At 50.2% G+C, this 13,645-nt stretch overlaps 1 protein-coding gene across 1 annotated transcript in view; it reads left to right on the top strand.

The window, feature by feature from the left end:
• Positions 1-2,575, top strand: part of TRIM71 (tripartite motif containing 71) — a 62,570-nt gene extending 59,995 nt beyond the window's left edge. Inside the window, exon 4 of the mRNA XM_086720340.1 lies at positions 986-2,575. Within this exon, the coding sequence (XP_086576466.1) occupies positions 986-2,437 (1,452 nt within the window). The 3' untranslated portion in view covers positions 2,438-2,575. The remainder of the gene's footprint in view (positions 1-985) is intronic.
• The last annotated feature ends 11,070 nt before the right edge of the window (positions 2,576-13,645 follow it).

Genomic DNA, 13,645 nt, shown 5'->3' with positions numbered 1-13,645 from the left:
CAGTCCTTCTTCCTCTCAGGGGCAGGGGCCGTAGAGAGAGGGAGAAATCTTTGAAGAGATTGCAGGCTCTGTGGCTGCACTGAAAATTCAGCCCTTCGGGAGTGCGAGACTGGCCTTGTGTCCACTGGGAGGTCCTGCTGCTGAGGACAAAGACCTTACTCTCTGTTGGTCATTATGCACCCCCAGTGCCTGGCACAAAGCAGGTGCTCCGTAAGCATTTGTTTTGTGGCTCTTCTTCGCTTTTGATTTTGATTTTATTATTACAGGAATAATGAGAGAACTCCATATGTCCTTTTCCCAGATTTACTGATCACTTTACATTTTGACCCATTCTCGCCATTCTACGTGTGCACTCTGTATGTGATTCGAGCGAGAGCCAGTTGGCATGTTGTGGACAGGATGCCTCTTTACCCTCAAACACTTCTGTGTTTATTTCCTCTGAGCAAGGGCATTCTCCTACATCATCACAGTTACTCAAAATCAGGAAGTTCAACCTTGGAACCATGCTAGTATCTGATCCCCTGGTCCCTGCTCCGTGTGCACCAGCACTGTTCTGTGGGGTCTTTTTGTTTTTGTTTGAGAGAGAGAGAGAGAGCACACACGGGTGGAGGGAGCCGGGCGGGACAGGGGAAGGGAGCGAGGATCTCGAGCAGGCTCCATGCCTAGCCTGAGCCCTCAAGCCCTAGCTTGGTCCCACGACCCCTGAGATCATGGCCTGAGCCAGAATCGAGAGTCGGATGTTTAACGGACTAAGCCACCCGGGTGCCACCCCCCCGCACCCCCCGGTCCAGGATCCTGCACTGCAAGCCGTAGTCCCGTTTTCAGTCCTCTCTCGTGATCTGGGACAGTTCCTCGGCCTCCCTCTGTCCTGGGAGTTTGGCCGTTTCTGAAGAGCACAGGCCAGCCGTGGGTCTGAGTGACCGGTGCCGGGCCGTGCGTCTCGCTCCCTTGCCTGCCTCAAAGCCTCCATGCTCTGTCCCTGCAGGTGGAGAAGATCCGCCAGGTGAAAGCCAAGTCACTGTACCTGCAGGTGGAGAAGCTGCGGCAGAGCCTCAACAAGCTGGAGAGCACCATCAGCGCTGTGCAGCAGGTCCTGGAGGAGGGGCGGGCGCTGGACGTCCTGCTGGCCCGGGACCGCATGCTGGCCCAGGTGCAGGAGCTGAAGACCGTGCGCGGCTTCCTGCAGCCCCAGGAGGACGACCGGGTCATGTTCACGCCCCCGGACCAGGCCCTGTACCTGGCCATCAAGTCCTTCGGCTTCGTCAGCAGCGGGGCCTTCGCGCCCCTCACCAAGGCCACGGGCGACGGCCTCAAGAGGGCGCTCCAGGGCAAGGTGGCCTCCTTCACCGTCGTCGGCTACGACCACGACGGGGAGCCTCGCCTCTCGGGGGGCGACCTGATGTCGGCCGTGGTCCTGGGCCCCGACGGCAACCTGTTCGGTGCCGAGGTGAGCGACCAGCAGAACGGGACGTACGTGGTGAGCTACCGGCCGCAGCTGGAGGGCGAGCACCTCGTGTCGGTCACCATGTGCAACCAGCACATCGAGAACAGCCCCTTCAAGGTGGTGGTCAAGTCGGGCCGCAGCTACGTGGGCATCGGGCTCCCGGGCCTGAGCTTCGGCAGCGAGGGCGACGGCGACGGCAAGCTGTGCCGCCCCTGGGGCGTGAGCGTGGACAAGGAGGGCTACATCGTCGTGGCCGACCGCAGCAACAACCGCATCCAGGTGTTCAAGCCGTGCGGGGCCTTCCACCACAAGTTCGGCACCCTGGGCTCCCGGCCCGGGCAGTTCGACCGGCCGGCCGGCGTGGCCTGCGACGCCTCCCGCAGGATCGTGGTGGCCGACAAGGACAATCATCGCATTCAGGTCTTCACGTTCGAGGGCCAGTTCCTGCTCAAGTTCGGCGAGAAGGGAACCAAGAACGGGCAGTTCAACTACCCTTGGGACGTGGCGGTGAACGCGGAGGGCAAGATCCTGGTCTCAGACACCCGGAACCACCGGATCCAGCTGTTTGGGCCCGACGGCGTCTTCCTGAATAAGTACGGCTTCGAGGGGGCTCTCTGGAAGCACTTTGACTCCCCCCGGGGCGTGGCCTTCAACCACGAGGGCCACTTGGTGGTGACCGACTTCAACAACCACCGGCTCCTGGTCATCCACCCCGACTGCCAGTCCGCGCGCTTCCTGGGCTCCGAGGGCACGGGCAACGGGCAGTTCCTGCGCCCGCAGGGTGTGGCCGTGGACCAGGAGGGGCGCATCATCGTGGCCGACTCCAGGAACCACCGGGTGCAGATGTTCGAGTCCAACGGCAGCTTCCTGTGCAAGTTTGGCGCCCAGGGCAGCGGCTTCGGGCAGATGGACCGCCCCTCCGGCATCGCCGTCACCCCCGACGGGATGATCGTGGTGGTGGACTTTGGCAACAATCGGATCCTCATCTTCTAATCCCGCTCTCTGGGCTTCTGTGTTGGGGTGTGCGCGTCTCCCTCTGTCTCCGTTGGAATTTCAAAGAAGAAACAGTCTCAGGGAAATTTCTTTTTTTCTTTTGTTGAAAGAGAACAAGAAGAGTACAACATTGCTTAAGTCCTACCTCATCTTTATTTTTTTTACAGATGAATGTACTTCTCTTTTCTGCAGGGATTGAGCCTGTGACGTGATGATTTCTATCTACCTCATGAATCTTTGCATTTCCTTCCCCAGCAGGCCCTCTGCCCTCCTCCCCACCCTCACTCAGTGGAGTTCACGTTTCCCTCTGACCCTCCGTGGGGCGTGATATGCACAAGCCTGGCGTCTCTGTGGCTGGGTGGGGGGCACTGGATGTGTGTGGTGGGGGTGTATTCTGTAGATTGAGCCAAGGAAACATGAAAAAACTAAGTAAAAAAAAAAAAATGAAAAACTATAAAACGTGGAAAAATAAGATTTAAAAATGCTTAATTATAGAGTATTTGTGTTCTGGAGAATACTGTGTTTTGGGGATTAGATTGTGTTGTGTGATCTTGATCTTTTTGGGAAACTTTTTTTGATTTTTTTTTTTTTTTGTGTGTGTTTTTTTTTTTAAATGCTGCAACAGAGAACTTTTCTGTGTTCTCCTTTTATACCTCAGTGTGTTTATCATCCTGTTCAGCATCTTTTCTTATTCCTAGAAAATGTGGCTGTGTCTGTGGCTTGCTAGCCAAGAAAAGCAGACTGTTCTATTCATATTTTAGGATATGTGATCCTTGTTTCCTTTAAGGGACGTTGGGTACACCTGCGTGTTTGTGGGTCCGAGTCATCTTACGCCAGAATAGTAAAGCTGCGGGTGATATACCACCACCCGAAGAAACTTTTCTTCTCACGCTTTGGTTTCTAAAAAATAGATGTAGCTTAGGATTTTGGATTAAAAGTATTCTCAAAAGTTAAGTACTCTTAGTTTGCTGTTGGTTATAAAGTTCAGTGGAAGGAAGAAGAAAATCAACCTCGTTCTCAGAAAAGAGGGTATCCGGCCTGCCTGACCGGCTGACTTGTGTGCGGGCGGGCAGGCGAGTGCCGAGGTAGTCCACCTAGAGCATGAGAAAGAAACAGGCTACCCCGGCACTCTGAGGGAGGGTGGAGGTCAGTCCCCGACCCCGGCTTGAATGTCGTTCTGTTAATGCGAGGTGTTTCTTTTCCTAAGAAGAGTAGGCAAAGAAACGACCTTTTACTTTAAAAGCACAATTTTTTTCCTGCTTTGGAAGTTCAGGGAAATAGAATGTTTGAAAGTCAGACGGGAACAGCTCACCCCCGCACCCTCTGCCCGGGTCGCTTTTGCAGAGCGGTCTGCTTCCGAGCCACGCAGTAGGACCTCGTGGTTCACGTGGATTTTTTTTTTCCCCCAAAGGCCTTTGAATGTAAAGGATTTGTAAACCAAATTGCCCCAACCCAACACGTAGGATGCAATGCCTTTTGTGAAACCTCTCTCGGTACCAAAGAATGAACACTTAAGCCAGGCTCCCGCTGCAGAACTGTGGGATGGCGTCCGTCACTTTACAGGGTTGGATTGTTGTAAGCCGGACTCGGGTACAGAGCCTTGTGCGTCTGGGCATTATCTGTCTTTCAGGTGGGAAGTAGGTATAGCTGACGTTCTGCTTGTGAGGACCCACCTGGGTCCCTGCATTCCCCCAAATACTGAGTAGGAGCCAAATTCCAGAGTGGCACACCTCGGGAGGAAGAGGTGGTCTCTGACGATGGGCTCACGGGGACACCTCTTGTCGAAACAGAAGGACTGACGGGTCAGCGTCTGTCCCCGTATGTACGAGAAAATTACCCTTGCAATATGGACGTAGTTTTAAACGAACAGGAAGAGCTAACATGTGCAGAAATGTGTTTTCTTCCTCCCGGAGGAAGACAGGGTGCCGGGGGCAGCGTAGCGAGCCAATCAATGGTCTCCTGGACGTGTGCCACTTTCAGGGGACCCTAGGTCTTCCCCGTCGCGTTAGAGCAGGGTTTCTGAATGACCAATGTGGGGAAAAACTCATAAAGGAGAACCGCATGCAATAAAGGATCCAAAGATTGGAAAGTAGCTTCCAACTGCTGCCTCCCGGCTGCTGTGTTTCAGGGGGAGGAGGCGTCAGGAAATCCTGTTTTGGAAAACCGCCTTTTACTGAAGCATTTGGTATTGAGTCCTTCCCTAGTTCCTATTCAGTTGCCTCTTATTTGCCCCTAGGTTCTAAGTCCTTTGGTGAAGGGTTTGTATAATTAAACATTTTTGTTGTTTTTTTTATTTTGGAATAACTTGGTGCTGACCTTCCTCCCTTCGCCCTCTCCCCCCAACCACCCAACAAACCACCCTTTAAACACCAAAGACAACTGGTTTTAAATGCTTACAGAACTTTATTTTGAAGAAATGGGTCTTGGAAATTCTTAGGAATGTTCTCGGAAACCTGGGATGAGTTACTTCAGGTAGTCACTACCTTTGAGTCTCCCATCTGTGTTCTGATCTGCCCTTCCCGGGGCCCCCGTAAGTGGGGGGCTCGTGGGACCCGAGTGAGAACTTCTCTTGGTGAGTGGCGGTAACGGGAAACTGCTGAGTTAGCATTTCTCTGTGGATTTGGTTGTAAAGCCAGGGTTTCCACACGGGACCGAAATGATCGGGTCTTAGTTAATAGACTGACCAGTTTGCAGGCTCAAAGCTAGTAGGTACCCCCTCCGGAATCCGTGTGGAGTTACGAGGTGCTGCCTCTTGCCCTCGGGGGCGGGACACCTCCTTACCTTCCTGCACCCAAAACTGGGCGTCGCTGCCATTTGAGAAGCATGGTCACACTTGGGAAGCTTTTGTTTCTAAAACACTGGCCATCTGTGGCTGCCCATGATTGACTCCTGACCCACAGGGATCGGTGCGAAGCACTTTGGAGTGTGTTTGTTGTACAAGGTGGAATGCTCCAAATCAAAGAGCGAGGAGGAGAAGAGCCAACATCTGGAACTCTGGTGTGAGTGAGGCCGTTCAAAATAAGGGTTTTTAACTGGATATCTCCTGCCCGTTTATGAGGTGATGCTAGGGTAGGTAGGAATTGGGTCGAGGAGAGGAGTCTTGAACTTGAACATGGTGAAAAGATAAGGTCGTGGGTGCTGCGAAGGAGGAAGGAGTATAAACTGTTTCTACTGAGTAAATGTGCTGTTCAGACAACAATCCCCATGTTTGTCTGATGTGGTCAGGTGGCAGGGTGTCATGGGGCGCAAGGTCGGTTTATGCTTGGACAAGATCCCAACTGGATTTGGGTATGTAAGTTTGGGTATCGAGATGGCTAAATAAACCGTGGATAAAAACCACTTTTGGTTGACAGAGTTGACATTTCAGAAGTGTTAGTCTTTAAAACTTAAAAAAAAAAAAAAAAGTCTTCTCTCTGTAAACTTGGTCACGAGAAGCAGTGCTGTCTGGGAAACCTGTGCTCTAGTGTGGCCGGCAGGTGGCAGGTGATTTCGCCGGAGCCCGTGGTCCCGGGTGGTCCCCAAGCGCACGCGAGCTCCTTGATTGACGGATGCCCTTAAGTCTAACTTATTTGGGGAAACACCTACAAGGGTACCATAAACAATCTAAATTGTGTGTTGGGCCAAAAGTCGCCAGATTTGAGGCACTTTGATGGAGTTCTAAGAGAATGGCTTGAGATTGGCTCGTTCGGTTTCGTTCTAGTTAAGCCAAAGCTTAATGATTTCAGGAGGGAAGTCTTTTGAGGCTTGAAGCAGCAGAATACTGTTTGTGTATGTGTTGCCTTCCCTTTTGGAAGATTCTACAATTGTTGTGTTCTGGCAGATAGCGAAAGATACGCCAAAGTTCTACGCTTGTTTTTCTGTTTCGAAACAAAAATCCAGTGGTGCCAAAAAGTACTTAGGGTGTTTATTGAAAACATCACTCTCCTTGATTTTCCCACAGTCTGGGGCTGTATAAAAGTCAAACGCTTGTACTCCGTGTGAGGATGCCCTACAGCCAGGCCCTCCCGGAACTCGAGCTCTCTCTGGCTTCCTGCGGGCCAACGGCACGGGACGCCCACCCCCTTCCACACCACACCATTTGCTCGTGTTTAGTTTCTACCTCACTTGTGGCGAAAGTCATCTACCTCATGTTAGCATCTAACGGGTCTCTGAAAGGCATAGTGTTAGTCCCTGGGAGGGTGGGGGGAGGGGGAGGCGGTGGGAAGCTACCTCTGGAAGAAAACGTTTTTCTAAGTCCAGAACTGATTTCTCCCAGGAGAAACGTTTGATGGACCTTGAAAAAGAAACTTTGAAACCAGATATTCCCGTACAGGCCAGCGTAGTCCTCGATCCCAAGTATTACTTACGATCTGGCCTTTCCACCCCAGGAGAATGTACCCGCGCCATTACCTGGTCGCTCAGTGTTACGAAACTACTGGTCCGCCTGACCTGTGTGAGGACCTAACTGCAAATGAAGACCTTTAGGTCTCTTTCTCTCTTCAAGAGAAAAATGTTTTATCTATAGTTCGAATGTCTGCAAATGTACCCTTTTAGGAGCAATTCTAAGGATCTGGGTGCAAACCTCAAATATTCGAAGGGAACAGGAATCCTTTAGCCTTCACGATTGTACGTGTCCCTTTTCCGGACCCAGCGGGATGTTCATCACCAGGACCTTGCGGCGGCCACTGCTTTACTGAACAGTGACTGGGTGAAGTGTGTGTTGCTCTTTTGTTTTGTGTTTAATTGTTTTGTTTTCCTACCAAAGGTAACGTGTTGACGGGTTGTTCTTTCCTTTGTTCTTTTTTTTTTTGTTTACTAAATACTTGATGAAGTCGAAGCACATTACCACGATACGCTGTGTTGTGTCTCCACCTCTCTCCTTCCCCTAGTCCATTTTTGTTTTGGTTGGAAGAGAGGGTCCTAAGACCACTGTAATTGCTACGAATTGGGTTTAAAAATGTCATGGTGAAGAAATACCTCAGTGATGTCTATTTTTAAAACCGATCTTACGGGTTCACAAGCCAGCCTGGTGGGATGTTTTCCATCATCACTTAACCAGTAATGGTTCTAAAAGTTTTGTGTATCCACACGGTCTTAGACCTCCTTTTAATGATTGTATTAACTCCCAAGCTCAGGTAGTATTTTCCTTAAGGCTCTGTCTCGGAGCACACTGACTGAATGTTAACGTGTGTAGCAAAGCGTTTACTTTCTTTAAATAACCAGCTCTGTCTTAGTCCTTTGTGTGTCTAGCAGTCTGTAGTTGGTTTTCTTCAGAGGAAGATTTTTCACGTTGCTGGGATGTTCTTGTTCCTAGGGTGGTAAGGTTTCTTTCCTCCCCCCGGCCCCCCATCCTTTTCCCTTAAAATCAGTGCAGGTGAGAGGGTGGGCGGTGGGTACGGGACGTTGCTTTTAAACTAGCATGTTAGTTATAACTGGGTGGGTGGGAGGGTAGTATTTTTTTTTTTTTTTTAATGAATCTTGCTTAATACTGTCCATTAGCTGTCATGCCCAGTCAGCAAAATAATTCAGTGTAGAACACATGACTTTTTTTTTTTTTTTTTTGGTTTTGTTTTGTTTTTTGTGAAAAAGGTTGAATGCGGAATTGGAGAGATTAATATGGGCGTGTTGCCAGATGTTAGAATGACTAAGTTAAACCTTTTGATTTTTTTTTTTTTTCTTTTCTTTTAATTTGTCCAAGGCAGACCTGATAAAAGGAGCATTCCCCACCAGAAACCATCCTGCAAGCCTGTCTGGGGTGCTGCCTTTTGACACTTTCTTGAACGGGCGTGACAGGGGTGCCGCAGAACCCGTCAATTAAGTGAAGCGTGGGGAAGCCGAGGTTTCCCCCCAAACCTTTAAAGTGGGTTTTTGCTTGGGGTGGGTTTTTCCACCCTCTGAATTTTTACTTTTAAATCTTAGATGCTGTCCTGCAGGCTGCAGGCGTGACAGGCAATGAGCAGGCGAAGAGCCAACGGGAGAGTGTTCGAAAACTCGTGTGTTAGCTACCAAGGCTTCTGAATGTATCGCTGTGGTCCACAGAGAAGGCTGGAGAAGGTAGCAAGGAGATGCTGTATCAGCTACTACAGCCTTAAAACAAAGTTGGTGTCTCTTTGGACTTTAAAATTGTTCCTATGCAGCTTATTTTATTTTTGTTGAATCAAATAAACAAGAGGGTTTTTCCATGGAAATCTGTGTCTGTGTGATCTTTGCATCCAGAATAAATAAATAAGGGGGTGTGGGGGTGTGGTGCTCCACAGAAAGGAAATCTGTGAGGAGGGGGGCCCAGAGTTGCAGTCTGGCCAGATTGGGTCCACGCAGGGTTTTCCAAAGGGTGGATCCTAGCTTTTTTTTTTTTTTTTTTTTTTAAAGGGAATGTGACATAGCCCAGATGTTTTCACAGCTGGACTTCTGCATTCTGGGGGATTTGGGGTCTGGGAGCCCCAGGTCTGCCTTCTCAAGAGCTGAGGAGCAGACATCCCTATAGAGGGACAAGGGTTTTTTCCCAGTGACCACAGTTCCCCTTGTCCCCACACATGCCACTGCCCTGAGGGAGGGGGCGGCCTCCTCTGCCTGGGATGATGGGAACCAACTCTGGGGGCTGAGCTTCGCCCTGAGAAAAAAGTGAGCAGCTCACTCGAGTGGCCCGTCATCGGCAGAGGACCAGAGACCCCAGGTGGACAGAGACTTCTTGAGCTCAGTGTGTTTACAGCTCCCTTGGAACTGAGTGCTCCCCAACTTGACTCACCTGCTCAGTGTCTCTCCTCAAACAGCCTAGCTTTGGCCTTTGGATGGAGTTGAGCAGCGCGCTGTGATCCGCCGTGTTCCTCAGGGTTCCTCCTGTCCTGTGTCCCTTTCCCGCCGTGGGGAGAGTTCAGAGGCCCCGCTGCGGCTGGGTCTTCCCCTTGTTCGAGTGCCTGCCATAGGGAGCCTCTGCCCTTCCCTCCACTTGACCTCACGTTAGCAGTGGCCATTGGAAGGTTTTTTTGCCGGTGGCTCAGTCGGTTGAGTGTCCGACTTCAGCTCTGGTCACGATATCACGGTTCGTGAGTCAAGCTCCGCGTCACGCTCTGCTGTCGGCTCAGAGCCAACTTCAGCCCCTCGGTTCCCCCTACCCTGACCTCTGCCCTTCCCCCACTCACTCTTGCTCTGTCTCAAAAATAAACATTTAAAAATATAAAAGAGCGGGGGGGGGGGGGGTTTTGCCCCAGTGATCCCATCTTCAAAACTGACACCTCCCGAGTAGCAGCTTTCCTGAAGACTCCAGATGGAAATAGAATGTCGTGGAGCCTGAGTCCCAGCCCCTCTTCTCCATTTCCTTCTCCAGGTCCCTCACTTCTATCCTTTTACCTCTAGCCGAACACAATGGGGGACGCTCTTCAAATGTAAAAAGTTGGATGGTGCACTTTTTTTTAAAGGAAAGGAATCTCCTTAATCCTCTGGAGGATCTAGGAAAAGTTGCTGATAAAGTGAGGCAGGACCCGTTTCTGCGGGGAGTGCCGAGAAGGAAAGCACTAGAACAAATCACCTTCCCTTTAGCCCCCCCTGGCCTTCAGTCTCTTCCACTGAGTGAGGTGAGCTGGAGGGACCCAAACCTGAGGGTGACTATGCTCCTTTGCAGGCAGCTGGCCACTGAGGCAGCCCTTCTGGAATGTTGGCAGCCAGTTACCATACTAAGTAGGAGGTCACTGGAACCCGCATTTGTTGCCGATGAGATGGTAAAGTGCTACAAACACTTTGGGACACATCTGGCGGTTCTGGGTGTTGAGCAGGACCCCTCGTGGGTGTATGTCCAAGATAAGACCCGTCCACACGAAAACCAGGACGTGCGTGTTCATCTCGCTGTTCACGGTAGCCAGAAAGTGGAAACAAGCCAAATGTGTCTCAATGACTGCGTCCACAAAATGTGTATTCTTACAACGGACTCTTATTCAGCCGTAGACAAGAATGAGGTACTGGTACACGTTATTTTGTGGGTGAGCCTTGGAGATGTGACAGAAGCCAGCTGGACAGGATTTCCCCTACACGAAACAGCCGAAGTAGGCACCTTACAGAGACAAAGCAGGTTTCCAGTTGCTGGGAGTTTGGGGGGGATTGGCAGTGACTGCTGTGGGTTTGTTTTTGTAAGACACTTATTAAAAAAGATTTTTAACCTTGTGTCTTTTTTTTAAGGTTTTATTTATTTTTGAGAGAGCCCGTGTGGGGGAGGGACAGGGGAGTGGACAGGATCCGAAGTGGCCTCCACGCCGGAAAGCGAGCTTGAACAATGAACCGCAAGATAACGATGTGAGCCCGTCAGACACAGATGGGCTGAGCCACCCAGCCGCCCCTTAAAGCTTTTATTTTTAAGTAATCTCTACACCCAACACGGGGCTCGAACCCACGATCCCGAGATCAAAAGTCGCATGCTCTACTGAATGAGCCAGCCAGATGCCCACGTAAAACATTTTTTAAATGAGCCCAAGGTACAGAGACTTCCTATATCCCCCGCGTACACAGCCTTCCTACATCATCAACATCCTCCTGGGGTTTCTTTTGGGGATGATGGAAACGGTCCGGAATTAGATAATCATGATGGTTTTCTAACAAAGTAGGTGACTTTTATGATCCGTGAATCTTCACATGAAAAGGCACAGGTAACCGGTAGAGAAGTCAATACGTGTGACTACGTTAAAAACCTCCGGTAAATGAAAAGTTCGGATCGCCTTTCCTGGCCTCCTTGTGTTGACGGTCCTGTGTGGGTACTTCTGCCCCGCAGGCTGTGGGCTGCAGTCACAGACGCGGTGCCACCTGCTGGCTAAAGTTATTTCATCGCAGGACCGTGGCCCCTCTCCCGTGGCCACAGGCAATGCTGTGCTGAAAGGCAGCCAGAATCCGGGAGTGAGGCCGACCCAGGGTAGCACACCCAGCCAACCAGCCGGTACTTACGACCAAAGTCTGTACATGTTTTTAAATGTTTAAGAAACCTGCCCAGTGAACAATACGAAAAAGTGAAAGAAAAAGAAGAGCCTCAGGGGGAGGGTGTGACACACCAAAGAACTGATACCCAGCCTAAAGAACTACAAATCAGTAAGGGAACGTAGCCTGGTTTTTATTTTTTACCATTTTTTGAAGTTTTATTGAAGCATTCTCTACACCCAGCATGGGGCTTAAACTCACGAGACCCCAAGATCCAGAGTCGCACACTCTTCAGCTGAGCCAGCCGGGTGCCCCAACATAACCTCCTTTTTACAAGCCGATAAAGGATGTGGCTAAATAATTTACAGCGCTCAACTCTACCAGGAGTCCGGGAAATACCGGCTCGAGCAGCAGTAAGGTACCATTTTATGCCCTTCAACTTGATAAAAACGTAAGTCCATTTAGAGCAAGTGTTGGTTAGAAATCGGAGCTGCCCACAGCTGGTGGGAGTATAGCCCCTTCCCAGCAGAATTTGTCAGTATCTTCTAAAGCTGGAGATCGGGGGGTACACTTAGGTCCAGCAGTCTCACCTTCAGGAATCCGCTGTGGAGAGATTCTAGCACATCGGGACATACAGGGTGACCCTGTTGCTCGGAGGAGGTCACCCCAAGTGTCTTGTCAATGGTGGGAGACAAGAGTACATTTCGTCTGTTTACTCAATGGAAGTCACAATGGGTGACTGGGAGCCGTGTCGATGCATCTGAAAATCATACTATTGAGTGAAAAGAGCAAATTCCAGGACGACTGGACAGTGTACCTTTTACGTAATTGAAGAAAAGCACAAAACAGGGCTAGGTATTTGTTACGAATTTTTGTCCGGGGAGCATTAAGCGCCTCGGCGGGCTGCAGGTTGGATTTTTTGCTAGTTTTTCTCAAAACTCACAGAAATGTGCACGAAAAACAGTTGCATTTGTTGGGTGTATTAAATGCTAGTACGTGGCACTGTCGTCTAGGAGACATCAAATCCCTTTCTAAGCAAGCAAAAGCGTAGCACTATACGTTCGGGGAGAAAGAGTTGTCACAGGGAAGCAGAAACCAAACTTTTCTTTTTTTTTTTTTTTTTTTTTTAATTTTTTTTTTTCAACATTTATTTATTTTTGGGACAGAGAGAGACAGAGCATGAATGGGGGAGGGGCAGAGAGAGAGGGAGACACAGAATCGGAAACAGGCTCCAGGCTCCGAGCCATCAGCCCAGAGCCCGACGCGGGGCTCGAACTCGCGGACCGCGAGATCGTGACCTGGCTGAAGTCGGACGCTTAACCGACTGCGCCACCCAGGCACCCCCTTTTTTTTTTTTTTTTTAATTTTTTTTTTCAACGTTTTATTTATTTGGGACAGAGAGAGACAGAGCATGAACGGGGGAGGGGCAGAGAGAGAGGGAGACACAGAATCGGAAACAGGCTCCAGGCTCTGAGCCATCAGCCCAGAGCCTGACGCGGGGCTCGAACTGACGGACTGCGAGATCGTGACCTGGCTGAAGTCGGACGCTTAACCGACTGCACCACCCAGGCGCCCCAGAAACCAAACTTTTCAACGAGTCCGAGGAAAAGGGCGTGAAGGAGGGGTGAGGAGGGGTAAGTGCTCAGGTCTCTCGTGGAAAGGAAATCTCTTGAAGCCATTCACCCCCACTTTGTACCACTCTATTCTTTCTAGAAAAGCAAAGTTCTGTCATTGTTCCTGTCTGTCTGTCTTCTGTTGTCGTGTTTTACGAAGTCAGAATCTTTCAGTTGAACTGAAAGTGATTCCTAGAAGTGGGCTGGCTGAGTGAGTTTCGAGCTTCCTTACTATGTGCTTTGTTACTGTTCTAGCTCCTCGGTCCTCCTGGGCCTTTCCTTCCTTTCATACTTCTTTCGGCTTGATTAAAGATCTTGAAAACTATTCTGTTTTGTCCCACTACCTCTGAAACTATACATTCCCTTTCTTACTCCTGTAGTGGCCACTGGCGACAAACTTGTGGAGGCCGAACCCGGTACAACTTGCAAGGATCCAAAATTATGGGTACAATGGATGTAAAAGTGAATATGGAGAAACGGAAAAGGAGTCACAACTAATTATAACTTCTAACATTTTTTTTTTCAACGTTTATTTATTTTTGGGACAGAGAGAGACAGAGCATGAACGGGGGAGGGGCAGAGAGAGAGGGAGACACAGAATCGGAAACAGGCTCCGAGCCATCAGCCCAGAGCCCGACGCGGAGCTCGAACTCACGGACCGCGAGATCGTGACCTGGCTGAAGCCGGACGCTTAACCGACTGCGCCACCCAGGCGCCCCTA

Source organism: Puma concolor, chromosome C2, assembly GCF_028749965.1.
Source record: "Puma concolor isolate L17-30 chromosome C2, mPumCon1.1.hap2, whole genome shotgun sequence".
Classification (NCBI taxonomy): domain Eukaryota; kingdom Metazoa; phylum Chordata; class Mammalia; order Carnivora; family Felidae; genus Puma; species Puma concolor.
This window is presented reverse-complemented; position numbering and strand designations above follow the sequence as displayed.